The sequence below is a fragment of the Emys orbicularis genome, chromosome 3 (assembly GCF_028017835.1).
Source record: "Emys orbicularis isolate rEmyOrb1 chromosome 3, rEmyOrb1.hap1, whole genome shotgun sequence".
NCBI classification, from domain to species: domain Eukaryota; kingdom Metazoa; phylum Chordata; order Testudines; family Emydidae; genus Emys; species Emys orbicularis.
The window spans coordinates 213,516,864-213,537,277 of NC_088685.1; the positions used below are offsets into that span (position 1 = coordinate 213,516,864).

Here is a 20,414-nt window from a genome sequence, read left to right on the forward strand (position 1 = left end):
GGGGTGCAGAGGTCAGGAGAGGCTCCTTGCATCTTCTCCTCCCTTGTTTGTGCACGCAAAGGCAGGTGTGGCCCTAGTGGGGTCCCAGAGCCCGAGCTGCAGCCTGACCCCAGCTATCTACACTGCCCCTTCACCTGAGCCTCGTGAGCTGCAGTCAGCTGGCATGGGTCAGCTGTGCGTTTTTAATTGCAGTGTAGACGTGAAGACGGAGGGCAGCACCAGCAGGGCGAGTGGCAGCACGGGAGCAGCGACCGTTTATTTTCTGTTTCTCCTTAGACTGTGATAAATTTCCAACAGAAAAAAGTGAAGGGAGATGGGATTAGCAGTGCTCCACCTCTGCCCCATTACGGCTCTGCAGCACTCGCTCGAGAGACCCTACGAAGTTCAGAACGCTTGGGGGCAGGGGGGACCACTCCTCTCAAACCTGAAGGGATCAGGAAAGGTTTTCTGTTATTCCAGTGAGTCACTCCATGGGAGCAGCCGGAGTAGAAGCCACAATGCCCAGGATAGGCGCGATGAACAACAAAGAAAAGAAGAACTTGCTCTCGCAGCTACAGGACGAAGTCCGGCCCAGAGACCCCCCTTCAGGCAGAGGTAACTGAAATTCAGAACTGTGCAGCCCACTTGAGTACAAACACTGTGGAGCAAAGTAAGTGGCTTAGTGAAAAAGGGTCCCAGATAAACAGCCCCAAGGACAGGGAGAGGCTGACTCCTAAGTTATTAGCAGGCCTGCAAAAAGACGGTGCCTTTCTTAAATCAAGAATTTAGGACACAGAGACTTGCTGCTGGTGGGCTCAGGTGCAGCTGGTGCATAGCCCAGAAGGGGCAGAATGAATGCTTCCAGGAGTAGCCTGGAGCTCAAGCACTGCATGGACTTCCCAGGGGGAGCCTCTTCCAGCTGGCAGAGACCTAGCAGAAGCCACTGCCAGCAGTACTGATGAGCAGCAGGTAGATGAGCCCTCTTCTGCCCCAATCTCCACAAAGCTAGGACTTGGGGTACATGGCCTCAGAAAACCCCCCCACACACACTTCCAGCAGCCTCAGGGAGCAGCACACTCACAGACTCAGGAACCCGATGACGTCAGCAGTAGAGCTGGCCCAAACACAGAACTCCCGATTTGCCGGATATTGTGACAGTTGGTCTTGTTCCAGTTCGGTCCAAAACCACAAGCTGGGAATTCCATGAAGTATTTGTTTCAGAAACACTGATGCATCATCCCTAGATCTTGGCAGCGACTTATGAAACTGACATGATTCTTGTCAGTTTCATGGCTGCTTTTAGTGAATAGCAATGGTGAAACCAACAAGAATAGTGTCTAATTCAGTCTTCAGCTGCCAGGGCTCCCACTAGCTCCAGCTCCAGGAGCCTAGAAGCCAGGGTCCCCAGTGGCCCTCCAGGAAACAAGCCAGGAGTCCAGTGGAACCCTGCCTGTGATTTGACAACAGTTTTGTCCAACTCAAGAGGTTTCTACTAAACATTTCTGGTTTGACAAACTGGGATTTTCTGATGAAACTCTAGTCAGCAGTTCCACAGTCTACGAGCTGTTGGGCAAGACTGACGGCTGCATGTCTGTGCATCAAGATAGAAATGTGGAGACCACACAAAGAAGAGGGCTGTGGAATCCTTTACAGAGAGCCCCTTGTGGGCCCCGAGATAAGAACTGCAGTATCACCAGCCCTGAGCCGTCATAAATGATGAGCCAGGCCCCAAAAATCACAAGCTTTGCTTAGAAATGATGAGACTTCTAACAAATGGTCAATGTTGGGTAGTTTTCATTCACCTTCTAGTTTTTGAGCTTTAGGGGTCATATTTATCCAGCCTTTCACCACAGCCACAACAGCTAAAAATTTAGTATCATTTGTGTTTTAATGGAAGCTGAGATTCTCACTTAAATCACCTCTCCCCAGGAGCTGTGGCTTTGAGTAAAACACCCAAAATCATGAGAGTTGGCAACACTGCTGAGTATAAGCGCCCCGCCACAAGAATGCCTTATTTCCAAAGCTCCTGGGGGAGCCAGAAGCCTTTTTTGGAGACCTTTCTGAACAAAGAGCTGTCTCCTAAAAATGGTTCTTTATCAGACGGCATAGGTAACCTGGCCTTCAGCTGCAGTGAGTGCCTCTCTGGTTACAGAGAAGGTCCTGGGCTGTGTGTGAGACGCCTGGTAAGTAACTGAGCCAGCCATTTCTTATGTCACACTTGAATACAGTTTGCAATTGTGGATCAGCACTAGAGGCTTTTTGAATCAGTTCTAATTTCCGTGGTGAAGCAAGCAGGCCCCATGCGTCTCTCTGTATCATTCCAATTCCTGGCAAATCTAGGTGGCTCAGACCTCAGTGAGGTCTGAGCCACCACCTGGGCTCCTCTGCTGCTTATTGTGCAGTAGGTTTAAATCACATCTGGCACATGAGCAATCCTTGGCATCTAAGGGGAACGTTGTCTAGGTCTTAGGTGTATGTGAGCATAATGAGCAGCTTGGGGTCTGTCACTAGCTGGACATCGTGAAATCCCTGCCAATACCTGGCGACTCTCTTGAAGGCCCATAAGCTCACCAGACGTTCTCTATTTGAGCAAACCTGGCTTTGGAGTCTTGAAAGCCATCTGGAACAATGTGCTATGGGCAGCCAATCAGAGCCATAGACCTGGAGTCGCAACCCACTGAGACTGCCGCTTCTGACATCTATTGATATGGCTACAGCTTGGGAAATACCATCAACACCAGGACTGGAGATGAGTCAATAGGGTTTTTACATTTTCAAAAGTGTGGCACCCCTCTGTGCTTTATCCCAGATCAGCACGTCCTGTTTGCAAACAGCTGACAAAGAGCTTGGGCTTTCAAAACAAGTTAAGTATGAATTTGCTCCAAAACTAGATTTTTAGCAAGGAACAGCATTCTGATACATTTTGATCTGATATTTTCCTGGATCTGTCTCTTTCTGACCTTGTCAGTTACTTACTGCCGCTCTTTTTATGTTCGGGCATTGTGGTACACAATTGTTCTCCATTGTTGATTTCTTTCATTGATGGATTAGTCTGTATGGTTGTTCAGCTGATCTGGCAGTTTGGTCTGGACCTGGCTCCCGCAGGAGATTAAACATTGTCTATTTGTGTCAGTTTCTATCTCCACCCTCACGTCCTCTGCCCCACCTCGTGCAGTGGAAACCCCAGATCGTTGGGGACAATGGGGTCGTGGAGCGGTATGGAGAACACTGGGATGTCCTTGGGTTGGGGGTTTGTCTTGTATGTGTTGTTGTTCAGTGTGCCTTTTTCTGCTCAGGGGTAGGAGACGCAGCTGCCTCACTGAGATGCCATTCCCAGCCCCCATAAGGTAAGAGCATTCATGTGCTGTAGTGTATTGTATCTGCAGGAGGAGGTAGTGCATGAGCTTATTAAACTCTCTTGTTTTTTCAGGTGTTGAAGAGTCTTTTCACTCTCACAAAAAAAAAAAAAAAAAAAAAAGTTAAACAAAATTTCTCTTTTTAACTGTAAAACAAAGTTCTGTTTTTAAAGTGCAACCCAAACTGTGTATGGTTCTGTAAAGAGCTCGGTGCTGATCAAAGCCAAATAAAAATGTCAAATACAATTTTCATTGTACTAGAACTCCATGAGAGATCAGGGCGGCATTGAGATCAGCTACATACTGCCTCATCTGTTCCAAGGCCTGTATGCAGCCAGGTGAGTAGCTTGGCGGGTGACGGAGCCAAAGCGCTGAGCTGTCAGAGCTGTTACTGAAGTGTGGTCAGGAGCATTATGGGATTGTACCGAGAGGACGAACTGAAGTGCTACACTTGCATATGCTGGCACTGCAGTGGTGCACTAGTGGCACTTTGTGCAAGTGCAGTCATGCTGTGTTTGTGCACGGTTGTGAGTGCTGCTGTGTGTGAGAGTTGCTGTTTTTCTCTGAAACTTGCACAAATTAAGCATAAAAGGGGCCTCTCTCATTGATGAATGGTGTCTTCAGAGTCCTGTTTTCTTTTGAAACTCAAAACTTTCTGAAATTCCTGATACAGTCTCCCTTAGATTTAATAACTAAATTATTTTAAAGACTAATTAGTCATGAACTGCTCTGGTTTTAAATTCACCCCATTGTTTCACATCATTTGTTAGACATCCTTAAAATAGAACTTCATAATGAAAAGAAAAACAATGGAATGTTTAGTTTGGTTAATTTTATTTACAGGAGGTAGCCTGGGAAATTATTTCTAATAAATATGTTAAGACATCAGTTGCTATTGTAAACCTTGCTTACAACTATTAAGTCAAAATGCAGCATAAGAACAGTATTTAATACAGGTTACCTTTAGTGCAAAATAGCTACATTTCCAGCTTAAGCTTCAGTCCTGGTGCTGCTGTGTAATGAAATGTGCCACTCCATTCCAGGCCTTGTGTATCTATAAATTCTCCTTCACCTTCCAGCCTGTAACAGTATAAAACCAATCTGTTAATGGAGACTGCGATCAACGTGCTGTGAATACAATGATGAGAGCTCTAGAAATGCCTAGGTACATCAACAGACCAGCCGGAGTTTGGGCACCAGAATCCAGCGCTCTCCCCCTGCCCCGCCTTACAGAGCAAGCAGTTCCCCTAACTTTTTCCCATGTGATAATTATCTCCTCAATAGTCTCAGGAGCCCCTTCCAGTTTGTCTGATGTTCCTAAAACTCATGCTTCAGGAGCCAGGAAGGCATCTTTTCCTCCCGATATATTTTGGATTTTTTTTTTTTGGTCTCCTTCATCTGAAGCATGTGGGATGGCCAAAGCTGGAAATGGGACATTGGCTGGGGTGGGCCAGGGCACTGAGGTGGCACCAACAAGCATTCTCTCTCTCAGGTGCTGGGCTGGCTGGTTCTTGCTCACATGCTCCGGGTCCGACTGATCACCATGTGGGGTTGGGAAGGAATTTTCTCCCAGGTCAGACTCACGGTGACCTTGGCGTGTTTTTGCCTTCAACAGCACGTTTGGGTCACTTGCTGGATTATCTGGATAGATCTCACTTAACTAACTCCCTGCCACTGCAAGGGCCCTGAGCATTGGTGCACCTGGGTCTCTCCTATTCTCTGCCTGTGGGCTGGAGTGCTTTGGTCTATTTCCTTTGTTGGGTTTAGTCTGTGGACACAGGGTGGTGTGTGGCCTGTGATGTAAAGGAGGTCAGTCTAGATGATTGGATGGTCCCTTCTAGCCTTAAACTCCATGACTATAAGCTATAAAAGCTCTGGCCTAGGAGCCTCAAAGACTTCAACAGGGGCAATACATAGGGCAAAAGAAGCGGGCCCGTCAGGCTACACCTCCCTTCCCAATAGCCTAGTGCAGGGGTGGGCAAACTACGGCCCGCGGGACCGTCCTGTCCTGCCCAGCCCCTGAGCCCCCCTCCCCCGCAGCCTCAGCTCACCGTGCGGCAGTGCGGCGGCGTGGCTGGCTCCGGCCAGGTGGCGCAGCTCAGGGGTGAACACAGGGTGCCCCCCCCAACAACAGGGGGCCCCAGGGCCAGGCACTCAGGCAGCTCAGCACCGGCGCACCCCCCCGCAGGGGGGAGGGGCTGCACTGAGGGGCAGGGGAGCAGGCGGGCGGTGTGGGAGTGCGACCGGAGGACTCGGGAGGAGCACCGGGCAGCCGCGCAGCCGGCCGGAGAGAAGTGGCGCTTTGAAGGGGAAACCGACGCTTCTCTCCGGCTGCGTGGCTGCCCCTGCTCCTCCTGAATCCTCCCCCCGCGTTCGCAGGGCCACATTCCGAAAGGGGTGGGGGGGTCCTGGGGGGCGGTTAGGGGCAGGGGGTCCCGGGAGGGGACGGTTAGGGGACAGGGAGGGGGGGTTGGATGGGGGTGGGGTCCTGGGGGCAGTCGGGGGTGGGGTCCTGGGGGCAGTCAGGGGCAGGGGGTCCCAGGAGGGGGTGGTCAGGGGACAAGGAGCAGGGGGGCTTGGATGGGTCGGGGTTTCTGAGGGGGGCAGTCAGGGGGCGTATGGGGGCGGGGCAGGCTGTTTGGGGAGGCACAGCCTTCCCTACCCGGCCCTCCATACCATTTCGCAACCCCGATATGGCCCTCGGGCCAAAGAGTTTGCCCAACCCGGCCTAGTGGGTGCCCTACACTTCCTCACAGTAGGTGGCCTGTGAAGGCACACCTTCACTGCCCAGCAGTGATCTAAGGTTAGCTGGACTAAGCTCCATGGAACTTACCCTGATTTTTATTAGTGGCACCCACAAGATGCACACATACATAAAGCAAGTTACTGTGTGATCTTAATGCTGTAAACGTATCTTTCCTTAGCCGTTCCCCATCCCTACCAATTCTCCTTGTTATGGTGCGCCAAGACAAAGTGCAGTGTTTTATAGACTCCTGGAACAGCCATTTTGGACTCACTCCTCAAAAAAGCAGGTCTCTGTGGATATTTTAAAGCTCTGTTCAAGGTCAAAATATCTGAATACTCCCTCAATGAAGCAATGTCTATGCTCCAATATGCCTTGGCAATGGAAAATTAAACTTTAAAAACAGTCCTGGGGGACCTGTTCCTCTTGAGAAGTGAATGAGAAATAGTGGCATAGTGGTATCTCAGTTTTCTCAAGGAATCCTGAGATAACCTAGAAAGGGTTGTCAGGGACCACAGTGTATTTAGAATTGCAAGCTAGCCTCAAAAAGAACAGGAGTACTTGTGGCACCTTAGAGACTAACAAATTTATTAGAGCATAAGCTTTTGTGGGCTACAACCCACTTCTTCGGATGCCTCAAGCATTACAGAGAACTATAAAGACGGTGGCATGGAAAATAGATTCTTTGAATGCCAGGAAGATTCATAATATGTAGGGTGAGACGATGGTGGGAGATAACCAGCTATAGGGTGACCAGATGTCCCGATTTTATAGGGACAGTTCCGATTTTTTGGGTCTTTTTCTTACATAGGCCCCCACCCCCGTCCCGATTTTTCATACTTGTTGCCTGGGCACCCTAACCAGCTAACTTCTGTTGCGGAGTAGCCAACCACTGGTCAACTGATCATATTCCAGAAGCTTTGTTACCAACTCCCCTTCACAAATTTTTTCCTAACACAGTGATCCCTAATATGTCTGAACAAGTTCACTAGCAAGGAATATTGCTAATAAAAATTTGTGAATTTCTACTCATCCTACACTGACACGTGGACCCAGAGCAACACCACACAATCCTTCCTGCGGCTAAGAGCATACTGGATTGACCACATATTCACAACTGGTGATATTCATCCCTGTGCAAAGGGCCAGCAGGAGACCGATGCACCACTTACATCTCACTAAAGTGGGATAGAGGAGGTGCATAGGCATTGTGCTGGCCTAACACACACACAGGCTTTTGAGAGAAAACACACGGGAGCCACCATCTTGATGTATTTCCAAACGTCCTTGCCAAAATGGTAGGCACTCACTGTTTGTTTTCACAGAATGCTTACATCTTGTGTTTTATATCATAGTGCACACAGAATCCCTACAATAGAGTTTAAAATTACAAATTCTGAAACAGCAAATACATATGCTGGGCAGTGTAATTTTAAATGGATTTTCCTTGTAAAGCGCTAAAATAAATGCGATATTACTTTTCAAAAAAATACTGGTTTGGTTTTAGGATATAGATTTGTATTTGGTATCTGATTGGATTCTGACAGCAGGGACTGATGCCTTAAAAATATCATAATCACTGGTCACATTTCTAGCACTGGTGTATTCAGTTCTCTCTGTGCATCACCAGCAAAACTGTATTCTGATTCAAGGTTCTTCATTGTTTGTTAACAATATAGAAAAAATGCAGCTCGCTTTTCAGACGCTACCCTGAGGTGGTAGTTAAAAAAAATAATCTTGTATTAACTTCAAACCTGAGCAAATTTGCCAAGACTCATTTAAGGAGAATGAATATGAACACTGTTGACGTCAGTTTTAAAGTCAATTTTTTGATTAGATTCACTTATTATGAAATCAAAATCCACTTTCTGTTTCAGGGACATACAATCTTTTCCTCATACAAAACCCCTCATTCACAACCCTGCATCAACAGACTCAGCTGATGTTTTATAAGGTCAGCACTACAGCTTTTCCATTCATCTGAATGATAAAAAAAATACCTCCAGATGCAGCATTTCCTCATCACTTTGGAATCTAAACTTCTATCTTAAAACATCTAGGAATAAGGAATGCAGCCTTACCTACGGACTGGGGCAATGCTTAATTTGTTATGAAAGAGGGGCCGGGGCTCAAGCAATTTTTTTACATTCATAACTGATGCAGCAAGCCCACCAGTACTGGGGCTATGAACTTTCAAGCCTAGAGGTGCTGGCAAACCCTGGCACAAATTAAGCACTGACTGGGGGAATGGACCCTGTAAAGCAGTGACTTTGAAAAGGATCATAGCAGAGAAGTAACTCAACACCAATTCCTAGTGTGCTGCTCTGGCAAACAGCTAATGCTATCCTTGGCTGTGTAAACAAGGGAGTGGTGAGGAGGAGGAGGATAGTAAGATGACTCTCTGTATACAGCATTGGTGAGACCGATACAGGAATACAGCATCCAGTTCTGCTGTCCGCATTTTAAAAAGAATGTTGAAAAATTGAAGAGGGTGCAGAAAAGAACCACAAAAATTATTTCTAAGCTGGGGAAAATGCCTTACGGTGAGACAATTAAAGAACTCAATCTGTTTATCTTATCAAAAAGAAAACTGAGAGGTGACTTAATTATAGTGTGTATAAGTACCGTGACAGGGAGAAAATACTGGGTGCTAAAGGTCTTTTTAATCTAGCACATTAATCCCTTCTGACCTTAAACACTATGAATCTATGGCTATGACTGTACGAGTAGTTTGTCTAAATGAGCAGGTAGTGTGCGGCAAGCTGGGGTATCCATCTGCAAAGCTTCAGTGGGCCCTGCACTAATGGTTTGTGTAGACCCTGCTCCTGCCCATTACAAGTTTCCTAATACCACAGCTTCAAACTGCTGCACATCAATGCACACTAAGGAACTTTTAGTGCACGGAAGCAGGGTCCATATGGACAGTTCGTGCACAGTGTGCTGCAGCGATGCAGATTTACACCCCAACTTGCAAATGCTCATTAAGAGACGCCCTACGAAATGAAAAATTTCAAAATGGCCTCATCCTTCACTGGCAAGAGAAATCGACTCCCACGTTTGGTCAGCTTTGTGTGGAGATTTAGTATCTTGCAGTATTAAAACCCACATGCTTGGAGGGAGCAGCCTAAACAACTCTCGTGTCTTTGGTGTGAAGCTTACTTGTTTTCATTGAAATTTCCAATGTACTTTGCTCCATTTGGAAATGAATAGGTTCCTAGTCCATGAAACATGTTGTCCTTGAACTCGCCTTCATAGACTGCCCCTGAAGGATGCTCAAGCCTTCCACCGCCATTCATCTATGTTTAACAAGGAGTTGAGGAAGAGGATTAATACTTATTCTTAAAATATTGATGGATACCAGTGTCTTCAGATAATTTTCTTTGAATGTACTCTATTATTAAATAAACAGGTAGGGCACCTAATACTCTTTAGGGATTACCCAGGCTCTCAGTTGTGCAAGGTTTTCAGAGGGTCTCAGAAGTTTTTGGCCAAGGTAACTATACAGTAAACCCTCCTCTTGTGAAAAGTGTCATGGGATCTTTTGTGTCCATACAGCAGAGAGCCTCAGCTTTTAAACTCTCATCCCAAACCTTAATAGAATGGAAATAAGAAGTTAAGGGAAAAGGCGTGTGCATTTCTTTCTAACTTCATAGTGCCTACAATGGTGTCAACAATGCACTCCAAGCAATACAATACACACCCCATAAGCCAGACACACCTCAGCTTCATCAAACTTGCATCTACTACACAACCTTAACAGTGTACTTGTTGCTGTTGATGCGCTGTTTACTCTTGCATTCTTCTCAGCTTGGCCAATCAAAATCCATAAGTCAGTTTCCCTTTGTTTAAAATTCTTTTAATGTAGCTTTTTTACTGAATTATCTTTAAAAAACCACCAACAGACTAAAAAGAATGACATGCCAAACTAAGTGTTGCCAGGAGAAGCTCCCTTCTAATTGCATTGTTATTTGTCTAGTTACAGGGGCTACACACTCTGTAGCACCAATTTTTTTCTCAACAACAACAAAAACCAACTTTTCCTATATGTGCTCATTTTGTCTCAGTAATTCCGAAAGACAAGCCAAGGCTTATTCTTTAAAACTAGATAACCAGTGGGAAACAATCGAATATTCATTAATGTTAACTGGAAGCTCCACAGATGTTTTAAATAGAGAACTTTTAAATTACCTTATCATTTTTCCAGTTTCCGGTGTAAGTAATTCCATCAGGGGTGGTATGAACTCCATCTCCATGCCTCACAAGAGCACCATCAGGTGTTCTTATACACTCGCCATCTAAAATGAGTGAAGCAAAAGAGTAGTCAGAGAAACCCTGTTACTTTCAATATATTGAAATTCAAACAGTCATTTCCATTTGAATCAGGCAGGATTTAATCAAAAAACTTAAATCTTGGAATAAATCTCTAGAAGTTAAAGATGCAAAAGACCTATTAGGTCAGAGATGGCAATTATTATTATTATTATTATTATTATTATTATTATTTAATCCATTTCACTCCCTGTGCAGGATTGTTTCCTACAGGATATGTGGGGGGTCATGCATGTCATGCAAAAGGTCAGCTTCAGCCAGGGCGCTGGGTTGGGGGCTGCTCCACGTGGGCGGGCCCCGCTCCGGACAGGGCGTAGGGTCGGGAGCCAGTCCATGCAGCTCCTGGAAGCTGCGGCATGGCCCCGCTCTGGCTCCTAAGCACTCCAATGGGAGCTACAGGGGCGGTGCCTGCCGATGGGGCAGCATGCAGAGCCGCCTGGCCGTGCCTCTGGGTAGGAGCCAAAGAAGGGACATGCTACTGCTTCCGGGAGCCGCTTGAGGTAAGTGCTGCTTAGAGCCTGCACCCCGAGCCTCTCCCCATGCCCCAATCCTCTGCCCCAGCCCTGATCCCCCTCCTGCTCTCCAAACCCCTCGATCCCAGCCCAGAGAACCCTCCTGTACCCCAAACTCCTCATCCCCAGCCCCACCCCAGAGCCTGCACCCGCAGCCAGAGCCCTCACCCCCTCCCACACCCTAACCCCAATTTTGTGAGCATTCATGGCCCGCCATACAATTTCTATTCCCCAATGTGGCCCTCAGGCCAAAAAGTTTGGCCACCCCTGGCCTAGATTATCGGAATGGTCCCTTTTGGCCTTAAATTTTATGAATGGGTGACAGGGTATGGATCACTTGATGATTACCTCTTCTGTTAATTCCCTCTGAAGCACCTGGCATTGGCCACTGTCGGAAGACAGGATACTGAGCTAGATGGACCTTTGGTCTGACCCAGTCTGGCCGCTCTTATGTCTCTATATTCTCGCTTATCAGTGCCACTCAAATGTAGGACAATCCGGTGGCCTACAATAATAAAGTTCTATGCTGCCATGCAGGAAATTCAGATTGAATTCTCAGATATGTTCTTCCACTCCCTTGACCAGTATGGACTAACAAAGGAGTCACACCTGAGTCTATGAGCCTAACCTTGCACCATTGAGGTCAATGGGATTTTCACTGCTGACTTCAATGGAAGCAGAATTAGGCCTTACCAGAGAATGTGCTTTGCATCATGTAGTAAAGAAAGCATTTTGGTTTAAAAATCTGACCTCTGTCACGGCAATTAAGTTGGCATATAGTACATTTTTGATACCACAAACTCAGTTTTAATGAGGGTGACAAGATGTCCCGATATTAGGGGCTTTGTCTTATATAACCAACTATACCACCTCCCTTGCCAAAAAAAGTGTCCCGATTTTTCACACTTGCTATCCGGTCACCCTAGTTCTGAGATATTTTTATCAGTTTTTTAAATTGCAGTCAACAAGAATGAGTAAGCATTAACTCTCAAGAATTTCTTACCATATTTGTCATTATTTGGAAATACAAAAGATATTCTATAAACTTCAGGACCTGTTAAAAGAAAATGTGTGTCATTATTTTACTTTCATTTTGGAATCCAAGCCTTTAAACAAACTAGAATCAATCAATAATATAATTGTATTTATAAAATGTCCATATTCCTCCTCCAAGGCACTCAGCGTACGGGTGGGGGGAGGGATTGAGCACTGGCCTGCTAAACCCAGGGTTGTGAGTTCAATCTTTAAGGGGGGCCATTTAGGGATCTGGGGCAAAAGTCTGTCGGGGGATTGGTCCTGCTTCAAGCAGGGGGTTGGACTAGATGACCTCCTGAGGTCCCTTCCAACCCTGATATTCTATGTTACAAATTAATGAGAACTAATTAAAATACAAGAAAAGCATAATGAAAAGAAACATTCAACATTCCGGACAGACACAAATGTTAGCATCCAGTACAAAAAGAAGGGAAAAAGCAGATAGTGGGGGAAATGTAATAAACATAGGACCAATAGTAGTCACAATAAAATACCCTTTGAAATAAAAAAGTTGAGGTTTTCTTTTTTCTTTCTGAAATGTGGGGAGAGATGAATAGACACAGATGTTTCAGACAGTGAGTTCCACACTTTAGGACCCCCAAAGGCACAGCCTTCTGCAGATATCAGATGCAATTGTGGGATGGTTAAAAGGTGGGCGTCGTGTAGGGTTGCCAATGCTCCGGGGTTGTCCTGGAGCGTTCAGGAATTGAAGATTAATCTTTAATTAAACATTATGTCATGTGACGAAGCTTCCCACCAAAACTGGCAACCCTGGAATGGCCCAGAATGAGGTTCACACACAAGATAGTAAATATAGCCATTGCCTGTATGATGGTGTAAGGCTTTATAAAGCCAGTAATAGTGTAAGGGCAATGTACCACTTTTTATACACACAGAGAGCACTAGGGGGGTACTCTGCTCTGAATTGCTTAGGTCCCTGAGCAAACATGAGGCTCCCCGCTGAACAAGCTGCAGCGCGACGTCCGCTCTCAACCCTGCGCAGAGGCACCAGCAGGAATCGGAGTCTGTGTTCATCAAGTCCCGTGTTGCTGTCGTCACCTTGCCCTGGGATTGGGGTTGCCAACTGTGGTTGGCGGGATTCCTGGAGGTTTCATCACATGGCATAATGTTTAATGACAGGATAGTCTTCCCTTCCTGGAGACTCCCGGGCAATCCTGGAGGCTTGGCAGCCCGGCCCGGGATCAGGGCTCGCCCGGCCTGAATTGGACACGTCCGTCCCGCTCCGGGGCGCCGCGTTCCCAAACCGGCCTGACGGGACCAGCGTCAACTTCTGTGACTGGCCGAGCGGGCTCTGGCGGGGGGGTGCTGGGGGTTGGCGGGTCCGCGCTCTGACAGGGAGCCGGGGGGGCGGGGGGCCCGGGCTCTGGCAGGGGATGGTGGTGGGGGTGGGGGGGGCAGGAGCGCTCACCAGCCATGCCTGGGACGCGGTGTCTGCGGTTGCTATGGAGACAGATTGACTCTTGCACCGGAAGTAGAAGGGAGTTCACTTCCGGGTCGCGGTTGCCTGCGCTGGGCCGGCTTCGGAGTCTGTTGTGACAGGTAGGAGGGGGGGTATCCCCAAAGGGCGGCGTTTGCCCCACGGGCGTCGGGGGCGGACTGATCCCGTGGGCGTGCTGTGGGGAGAGGGTTTGACAGGCGGTGGGTGAGGTCGTGGTGGGGGGGCATCACAGGGGCTAGGGGGTGTTATGGGTGGGGCTGTGGTGGAGGATGGGGGGCATCACAGGGGTTAGGGGGTGTTATGGGTGGGGCTGTGGTGGAGGATGGGGGGGCATCACAGGGGTTAGGGGGTGTTATGGGTGGGGTCGTGGTGGAGGGTGGGGGGCATCACAGGGGTTAGGGGGTGTTATGGGTGGGGCTGTGGTGGAGGATGGGGGGGCATCACAGGGGTTAGGGGGTGTTATGGGTGGGGTCGTGGTGGAGGATGGGGGACATCACAGGGGTAGGGGGTGTTATGGGTGGGGCTGTGGTGGAGGGTGGGGGGCATCACAGGGGTAGGGGGTGTTATGGGTGGGGCTGTGGTGGAGGATGGGGGGCATCACAGGGGTAGGGGGTGTTATGGGTGGGGCTGTGGTGGAGGATGGGGGGACATCACAGGGGTAGGGGGTGTTATGGGTGGGGCTGTGGTGGAGGGTGGGGGGCATCACAGGGGTTAGGGGGTGTTATGGGTGGGGCTGTGGTGGAGGATGGGGGCATCACAGGGGTTAGGGGGTGTTATGGGTGGGGTCGTGGTGGAGGATGGGGGGCATCACAGGGGTAGGGGGTGTTATGGGTGGGGCTGTGGTGGAGGATGGGGGACATCACCGGGGCTAGGGGGTGTTATGGGTGGGGCTGTGGTGGAGGATGGGGGGCATCACAGGGGTTAGGGGGTGTTATGGGTGGGGCTGTGGTGGAGGATGGGGGCATCACAGGGGTTAGGGGGTGTTATGGGTGGGGTCGTGGTGGAGGATGGGGGGCATCACAGGGGTAGGGGGTGTTATGGGTGGGGCTGTGGTGGAGGATGGGGGACATCACCGGGGCTAGGGGGTGTTATGGGTGGGGCTGTGGTGGAGGATGGGGGACATCACAGGGGCTAGGGGGTGTTATGGGTGGGGTCGTGGTGGAGGATGGGGGGCATCACAGGGGTAGGGGGTGTTATGGGTGGGGCTGTGGTGGAGGGTGGGGGGCATCACAGGGGTTAGGGGGTGTTATGGGTGGGGTCGTGGTGGAGGATGGGGGACATCACAGGGGCTAGGGGGTGTTATGGGTGGGGCTGTGGTGGAGGATGGGGGACATCACAGGGGCTAGGGGGTGTTATGGGTGGGGCTGTGGTGGAGGGTGGGGGGCATCACAGGGGCTAGGGGGTGTTATGGGTGGGGCTGTGGTGGAGGATGGGGGGACATCACAGGGGTAGGGGGTGTTATGGGTGGGGCTGTGGTGGAGGGTGGGGGGCATCACAGGGGTAGGGGGTGTTATGGGTGGGGCTGTGGTGGAGGGTGGGGGGCATCACAGGGGTAGGGGGTGTTATGGGTGGGGCTGTGGTGGAGGATGGGGGGCATCACAGGGGTAGGGGGTGTTATGGGTGGGGCTGTGGTGGAGGATGGGGGGCATCACAGGGGTAGGGGGTGTTATGGGTGGGGCTGTGGTGGAGGATGGGGGACATCACCGGGGCTAGGGGGTGTTATGGGTGGGGCTGTGGTGGAGGATGGGGGACATCACAGGGGCTAGGGGGTGTTATGGGTGGGGTCGTGGTGGAGGATGGGGGGCATCACAGGGGTAGGGGGTGTTATGGGTGGGGCTGTGGTGGAGGGTGGGGGGCATCACAGGGGCTAGGGGGTGTTATGGGTGGGGCTGTGGTGGAGGATGGGGGACATCACAGGGGCTAGGGGGTGTTATGGGTGGGGCTGTGGTGGAGGGTGGGGGGCATCACAGGGGCTAGGGGGTGTTATGGGTGGGGCTGTGGTGGAGGATGGGGGGACATCACAGGGGTAGGGGGTGTTATGGGTGGGGCTGTGGTGGAGGGTGGGGGGCATCACAGGGGCTAGGGGGTGTTATGGGTGGGGCTGTGGTGGAGGATGGGGGGCATCACAGGGGTTAGGGGGTGTTATGGGTGGGGTCGTGGTGGAGGATGGGGGGCATCACAGGGGTAGGGGGTGTTATGGGTGGGGCTGTGGTGGAGGATGGGGGGCATCACAGGGGTAGGGGGTGTTATGGGTGGGGCTGTGGTGGAGGATGGGGGACATCACAGGGGCTAGGGGGTGTTATGGGTGGGGCTGTGGTGGAGGATGGGGGACATCACAGGGGCTAGGGGGTGTTATGGGTGGGGTCGTGGTGGAGGATGGGGGCATCACAGGGGTAGGGGGTGTTATGGGTGGGGCTGTGGTGGAGGATGGGGGGGCATCATAGGGGCTAGGGGGTGTTATGGGTGGGGTCGTGGTGGAGGATGGGGGGCATCACAGGGGTAGGGGGTGTTATGGGTGGGGCTGTGGTGGAGGGTGGGGGGCATCACAGGGGCTAGGGGGTGTTATGGGTGGGGCTGTGGTGGAGGATGGGGGACATCACAGGGGGTAGGGGGTATTATGGGTGCGGTCGTGGTGGAGGGCTTTGGTCCCAAATGGGGCTGTGGTGTCTCTAGGGGATGATTAAATTGGTTTTATGTCTTGTGCTGGATGTCATTCCCCCCCCCCCCCCCCCCCAGGTGTCTTAACCCACTGACATGTCAGCCCCAACTGTGACCAGCATCAGGCACCTTTGCTTCTACCCAGTGCCCCTGCTGGGTGCGCTGCTCAGGCTTCGTACCTCTCTAGCGTGGCCTTGCAGCAATGCTGCCCACATACACACTCCCTCCTCCACTGTGCAGGGGCAACAGCATCTGTTTAGCTGAGACAGCGACTTGTTATAAAACTCTGTTGTAGAGTAAGGCTGTGTTTACACTACAGTTTATGTCGACAGAACTTATGCCACTCAGGGTGTGAATAAACCACCCCCCTGAGCAACATAAGTTACGCTGACATAAGCGCTCGAGTACATAGCGCTGTGTCGTCAGGAGAGCTTCTTTCACCGACATAGCTTCTGCTATTCACTGAGGTGGTTTTATTATGCTGACAGGAGAGTTCTCTCCCATCGACATGGAGCGTCTTACCAGATGTGCTGCATTGGTACAGTATAACATTGGTTTGGATAGTTGCCAAGTAAAGGTTCTTTGTGATCCCATATCATGGCATTTGTCTTTGCTGTTTTTCTATTTTAAAATCTGGTTTATTGAATTCCACAATGAGAAAACATCCTGTAAAATCGGTCTTACAGTGAAAAGCTATTATAGGCTGTTAATTATCATAGATCATAGAATATCAGGATTGGAAGGAACCTCAGGAGGTCATCTAGTCCAACCCCCTGCTCAAAGCAGGACCAATCCCCAGACAGATTTTTGCCCCAGATCCCTAAATGGCCCCCTCAAAGATTGAACTCACAACCCTGGGTTTAGCAGGCCAAGTCTTAAAAGAGAAACACTCTGCTGTGGAAACTACAGAACCCGAACCACTTTATGTTGTGATATGCAACAAAATACAGTGTTCTACATTTTGGTCTTCTGTCATAAGTTTTTAATGGCTTGTGTCATGTAATGGCAGGATTGAAGGTTGAGATGTATAGTTAGACTCATGTCTTCTCCACTAGACTACAGTGCCTCATGTAGATTATTTTTAAAGAACATGCATCCTCATCCTCCCCAGCCCTGCAAACTTTCGGGTGGAAAAGTAATAAAGACTGGATACCTCTCCACAGTGGAGATCCCCTGTAAGGGTTGTTCCTGGGTCATCTGCGCCTTAGAAAGTTCCATCATTGTGTCCCCATTAGAATTGCAGTACGAAAAAGTGGGGCCAAAGCTGCCGAGGAGGCGTGCGGCTCCTCACAGAAGGCTGTGGCCTCTCACTGATCCCCCTAAGATGAACGCAGATCCATCGGGTCTGTATATTTCAAGCAGGGGTAATTCCTGATGAGCTCAGTTGGTGCAAACACCAGCTTGCACTCATGAATGCTTAAGGGTCAGCACCGATGGACTCTGGCTGAATGGATGTGAATTCTAAATCTCCATGAGGCCATAACTGGGGCACCTGTGATATCAGGCTAATAATACTTACCCGCCTTTTTAAAGTGCTCTGAGATCTACTGATGAAAAGAGGTAAGCACAAAGCATTGTTACTAGACTCATTTTTCAAATGAAGAAACGAAAGCACCAACACTACAGCTACGTTAGCAAAAACCTGCTATCACAATGGACTAGACTAGCTTTTGTATTTTACAACAACTGTTGTAGAAGAGTACACTTGCTTCTTGGACATATGAATTAGACAAGGCATATTTTTAACAGACCATTTGTTAACAATACTCTTTATTGTACCATATAAATAAGAGTATGATGTGCACCAAGAAACATGGACTGTATTGCATAATTATAAGAATATTTGTTTAACCTTTTTTTCCCCTTAGTAAGAGAAAATGAGTTCAGCAGGGAAGAGAAGAGGAAGGCCGAATAGAGGCGGAGGAAGAGGGCGAGGTAGAGGCGGAGGCGGAGGAGGAGGAGGAGGAGGAAGAGGCAGAGGAAGAGGACAGTGTAACAAATCTCATGTTGGTGGAAATAAAAAAGGGTCAAGCAAAGCTTGGGATGATGGGGATGACTTTTGCTGCTTTGAGGAACCGCCAGTTGCATCCAGGTCAGTATTATTCATTTTCTATGTGACTAAGATTTGTGGGACACTTCAAATCCCCTTTTTGAACACCTTTGAATGTTTGGAAATGTAAAGAGAATAGGCATTCTTATACTTGGGAAAGTTTCCAGATAACATATTTTATATAATAAGAAACCCGGGTAAACGGCTTAGATTAATGCACATACACATAGAATAACTTTAAAAGAAACACAGACAAATGCTCTTCAAATACTTTTTGTGTGCGTATTTATTCTCTTTTAAGTTAGCACCAATGTAAAAGCCTCCCTTAACCTGTAAATCAAGGCCTGGATTTCTTGTAATAGATTTTGCCACAGTTAGGCACGTTTGGATAGTTCTTGATGCATTTTTTTAGAGCATTGTTACCTGAGTAATTGTCAGTGTAGTTTTCATTGCAGTGAGCCACTGAAGATAATGTTTCAGAAAAGAGTAAGATGGAAACCCCCGAGTAGTTGTTATGCACAGTGAAATCGTAGTGCCTAGATGGAGCTTTTAAGATGACCAGATTGGTGCTGAACTTTGCCTGTAATTGCTAGCTTTCAAGTCCCAGACACTGGTTCTAGTCTGACCTTCAGGTGAGGGAGGAGCAAGTTAACTTGATTTCACACATGGGGGTAAGTGAGGTTTACAGAAATTAGTGACCCATCAAATAAATCGCAGCATGGAGGAGTGGGATGTCTCAGCAAATGCTGGTAAATTTTTAAGTCTTAAGGCTAGTTGAGAGAGGAGTTGGAAAAGCACAATAGGATTCGGGATCTCTGACTCCAAAGCCTGTGCCCAGTTCCCTGGGATTTACACACACATACCTCCCACTCTTCCTGCTGCTTTTGGGCAGTGGCTTAGTGGCACTCTTTCTCTCTGGTACAACTTACTTTCACCACAGCAACTATGTAACACTAAGTTGTAGCAGTCTTTTTACTGGCAAATAACAATAGATGGTACAAATTCTAGAAAGAAGAGTGGACAGGCCTTATAATCAGCTTCCATTTAAAATGTAAATGTTGAAAGAGTGAATTTTCATGTTAAAATAAAAATCTATACTTACAGGCAAAGAGTTCTGCTTTGCATATTGAATTACCAGTCCTTTAAAGCTAACTTCTCCTCCTCAAGTTTTACATTTCCAAGTTTAAAGCATGTTTTAATGCAAATGTATGATAGCTTTTGGTCTGCCAAAAAGTCTTTTTATCGTATAATCTTAGTGTGCATGTGCTATTGTCAGTTTTTTAAATCCAAAATGTATTCTAGCCAATCTATACTTAAACATGCTTGGCTGTATTGTAACCACTGATGATTTTATCTAGCCAAATAACTTGAAAACACTGAGGATCTGACATAAGACCCAAAAAAGTGCATTTGTTGTTAAAGACCCTCTGACACACAAACACAATCAAGTGTCCCATTGTGCTTGTGTGTTGGAGGAGCCCTCACTTTAATTCTTCTGTTGGATTCTTGATGTTGGAATCTGATTAGTCTGTATAATTTCAGTTACATAAATCAACATGAAATTTGTGTGTGGGTGTTTTAATTTTTAGATCAAGCTGCGTTATCAGAAGAGGAGGGCAAACCAAACAGAGACCTGAAACGAGGATGCCTCTGCAGACCATACATATGACATCTGAGAATCAGCAAAGGGTGAAAGAACTCCTCCGAGAACTCCAGGGACAAGAGCTGTCTGCTGGTTCAGAGTTAGTTTAAACAAACAAAACCATTCCTGGCTAGATCAGTTTTTTTACATGTGTACCTTTGCTTAGAGGAGAAATATTTTGCATGTGAAAGCCTTTAACCTTTTCCATCATTAACTGGGCACTGTTGTAATATGTAATGATGTGCCTTAAAGTCGGGAGCCAAAAAAACCCACAACTCATCTGTACTATATATTTCCATAGTTGCTATGTTGGAATAGGTTTCCTAAAAAATTTTCTTCCTTTCCTTTTGGCAAACTGGTGTGTAATATTACTGTTGCTATGACATGGCTACTATGTTCCACACCAGAGATCATTAACTCACTCTGGCATTGTGTGGTGTCTAAAGTGCTTTGGGATTTCTTTAGATGAAAGGAACTATCCAAATGTAAATTATTAGAAAATGTGCACCATTCTAATGCTTTTAAGCTCTCTGATTTATCACCACTTCCAAAAGTAATTGCTTGTTCCCTTATTTCTTTAAAGTTGACTTGAAGAGCAGAAAATGGCTTTGTTCCTTTTTCTTTGTTGTTGTTGTTGTGCTTTATGAAGTA

At 48.1% G+C, this 20,414-nt stretch overlaps 2 protein-coding genes across 2 annotated transcripts in view; one reads left to right on the top strand and one right to left on the bottom strand.

Annotated features, from left to right (window-relative positions):
* Nucleotides 1–4,312: 4,312 nt before the first annotated feature.
* MORN2 (MORN repeat containing 2) lies at nucleotides 4,313–16,518 on the bottom strand. The gene is made up of 5 exons (XM_065401505.1): nucleotides 16,458–16,518; nucleotides 11,923–11,973; nucleotides 10,267–10,373; nucleotides 9,238–9,374; nucleotides 4,313–4,415 (listed from the first exon to the last, which is right to left on the bottom strand). Exons 1-5 carry the CDS (start codon nucleotides 16,516–16,518, stop codon nucleotides 4,313–4,315), a joined length of 459 nt encoding a protein of 152 aa, XP_065257577.1.
* A 1,430-nt stretch (nucleotides 16,519–17,948) lies between these two features.
* DHX57 (DExH-box helicase 57) overlaps nucleotides 17,949–20,414 on the top strand; it is a 31,005-nt gene continuing 28,539 nt past the window's right edge. The window contains exons 1-2 of the mRNA XM_065401093.1: nucleotides 17,949–18,163; nucleotides 19,711–19,863. Coding sequence (XP_065257165.1) covers nucleotides 17,949–18,163; nucleotides 19,711–19,863 — 368 coding nt within the window. The remainder of the gene's footprint in view (nucleotides 18,164–19,710; nucleotides 19,864–20,414) is intronic.

Coding starts and splice junctions, on each gene's coding strand:
- MORN2 (XM_065401505.1), bottom strand. CDS start 16,518: ATGTCGGTGAAAGAAGCTCTCCTGACGACACAGCGCTATGTACTCGAG. Junction 10,374..11,922: donor TCCAAATAATGACAAATATG/GTAAGAAATTCT, acceptor CACTCATTTTAG/ATGGCGAGTGTATAAGAACA. Junction 9,375..10,266: donor GAAACTGGAAAAATGATAAG/GTAATTTAAAAG, acceptor TGTTAAACATAG/ATGAATGGCGGTGGAAGGCT.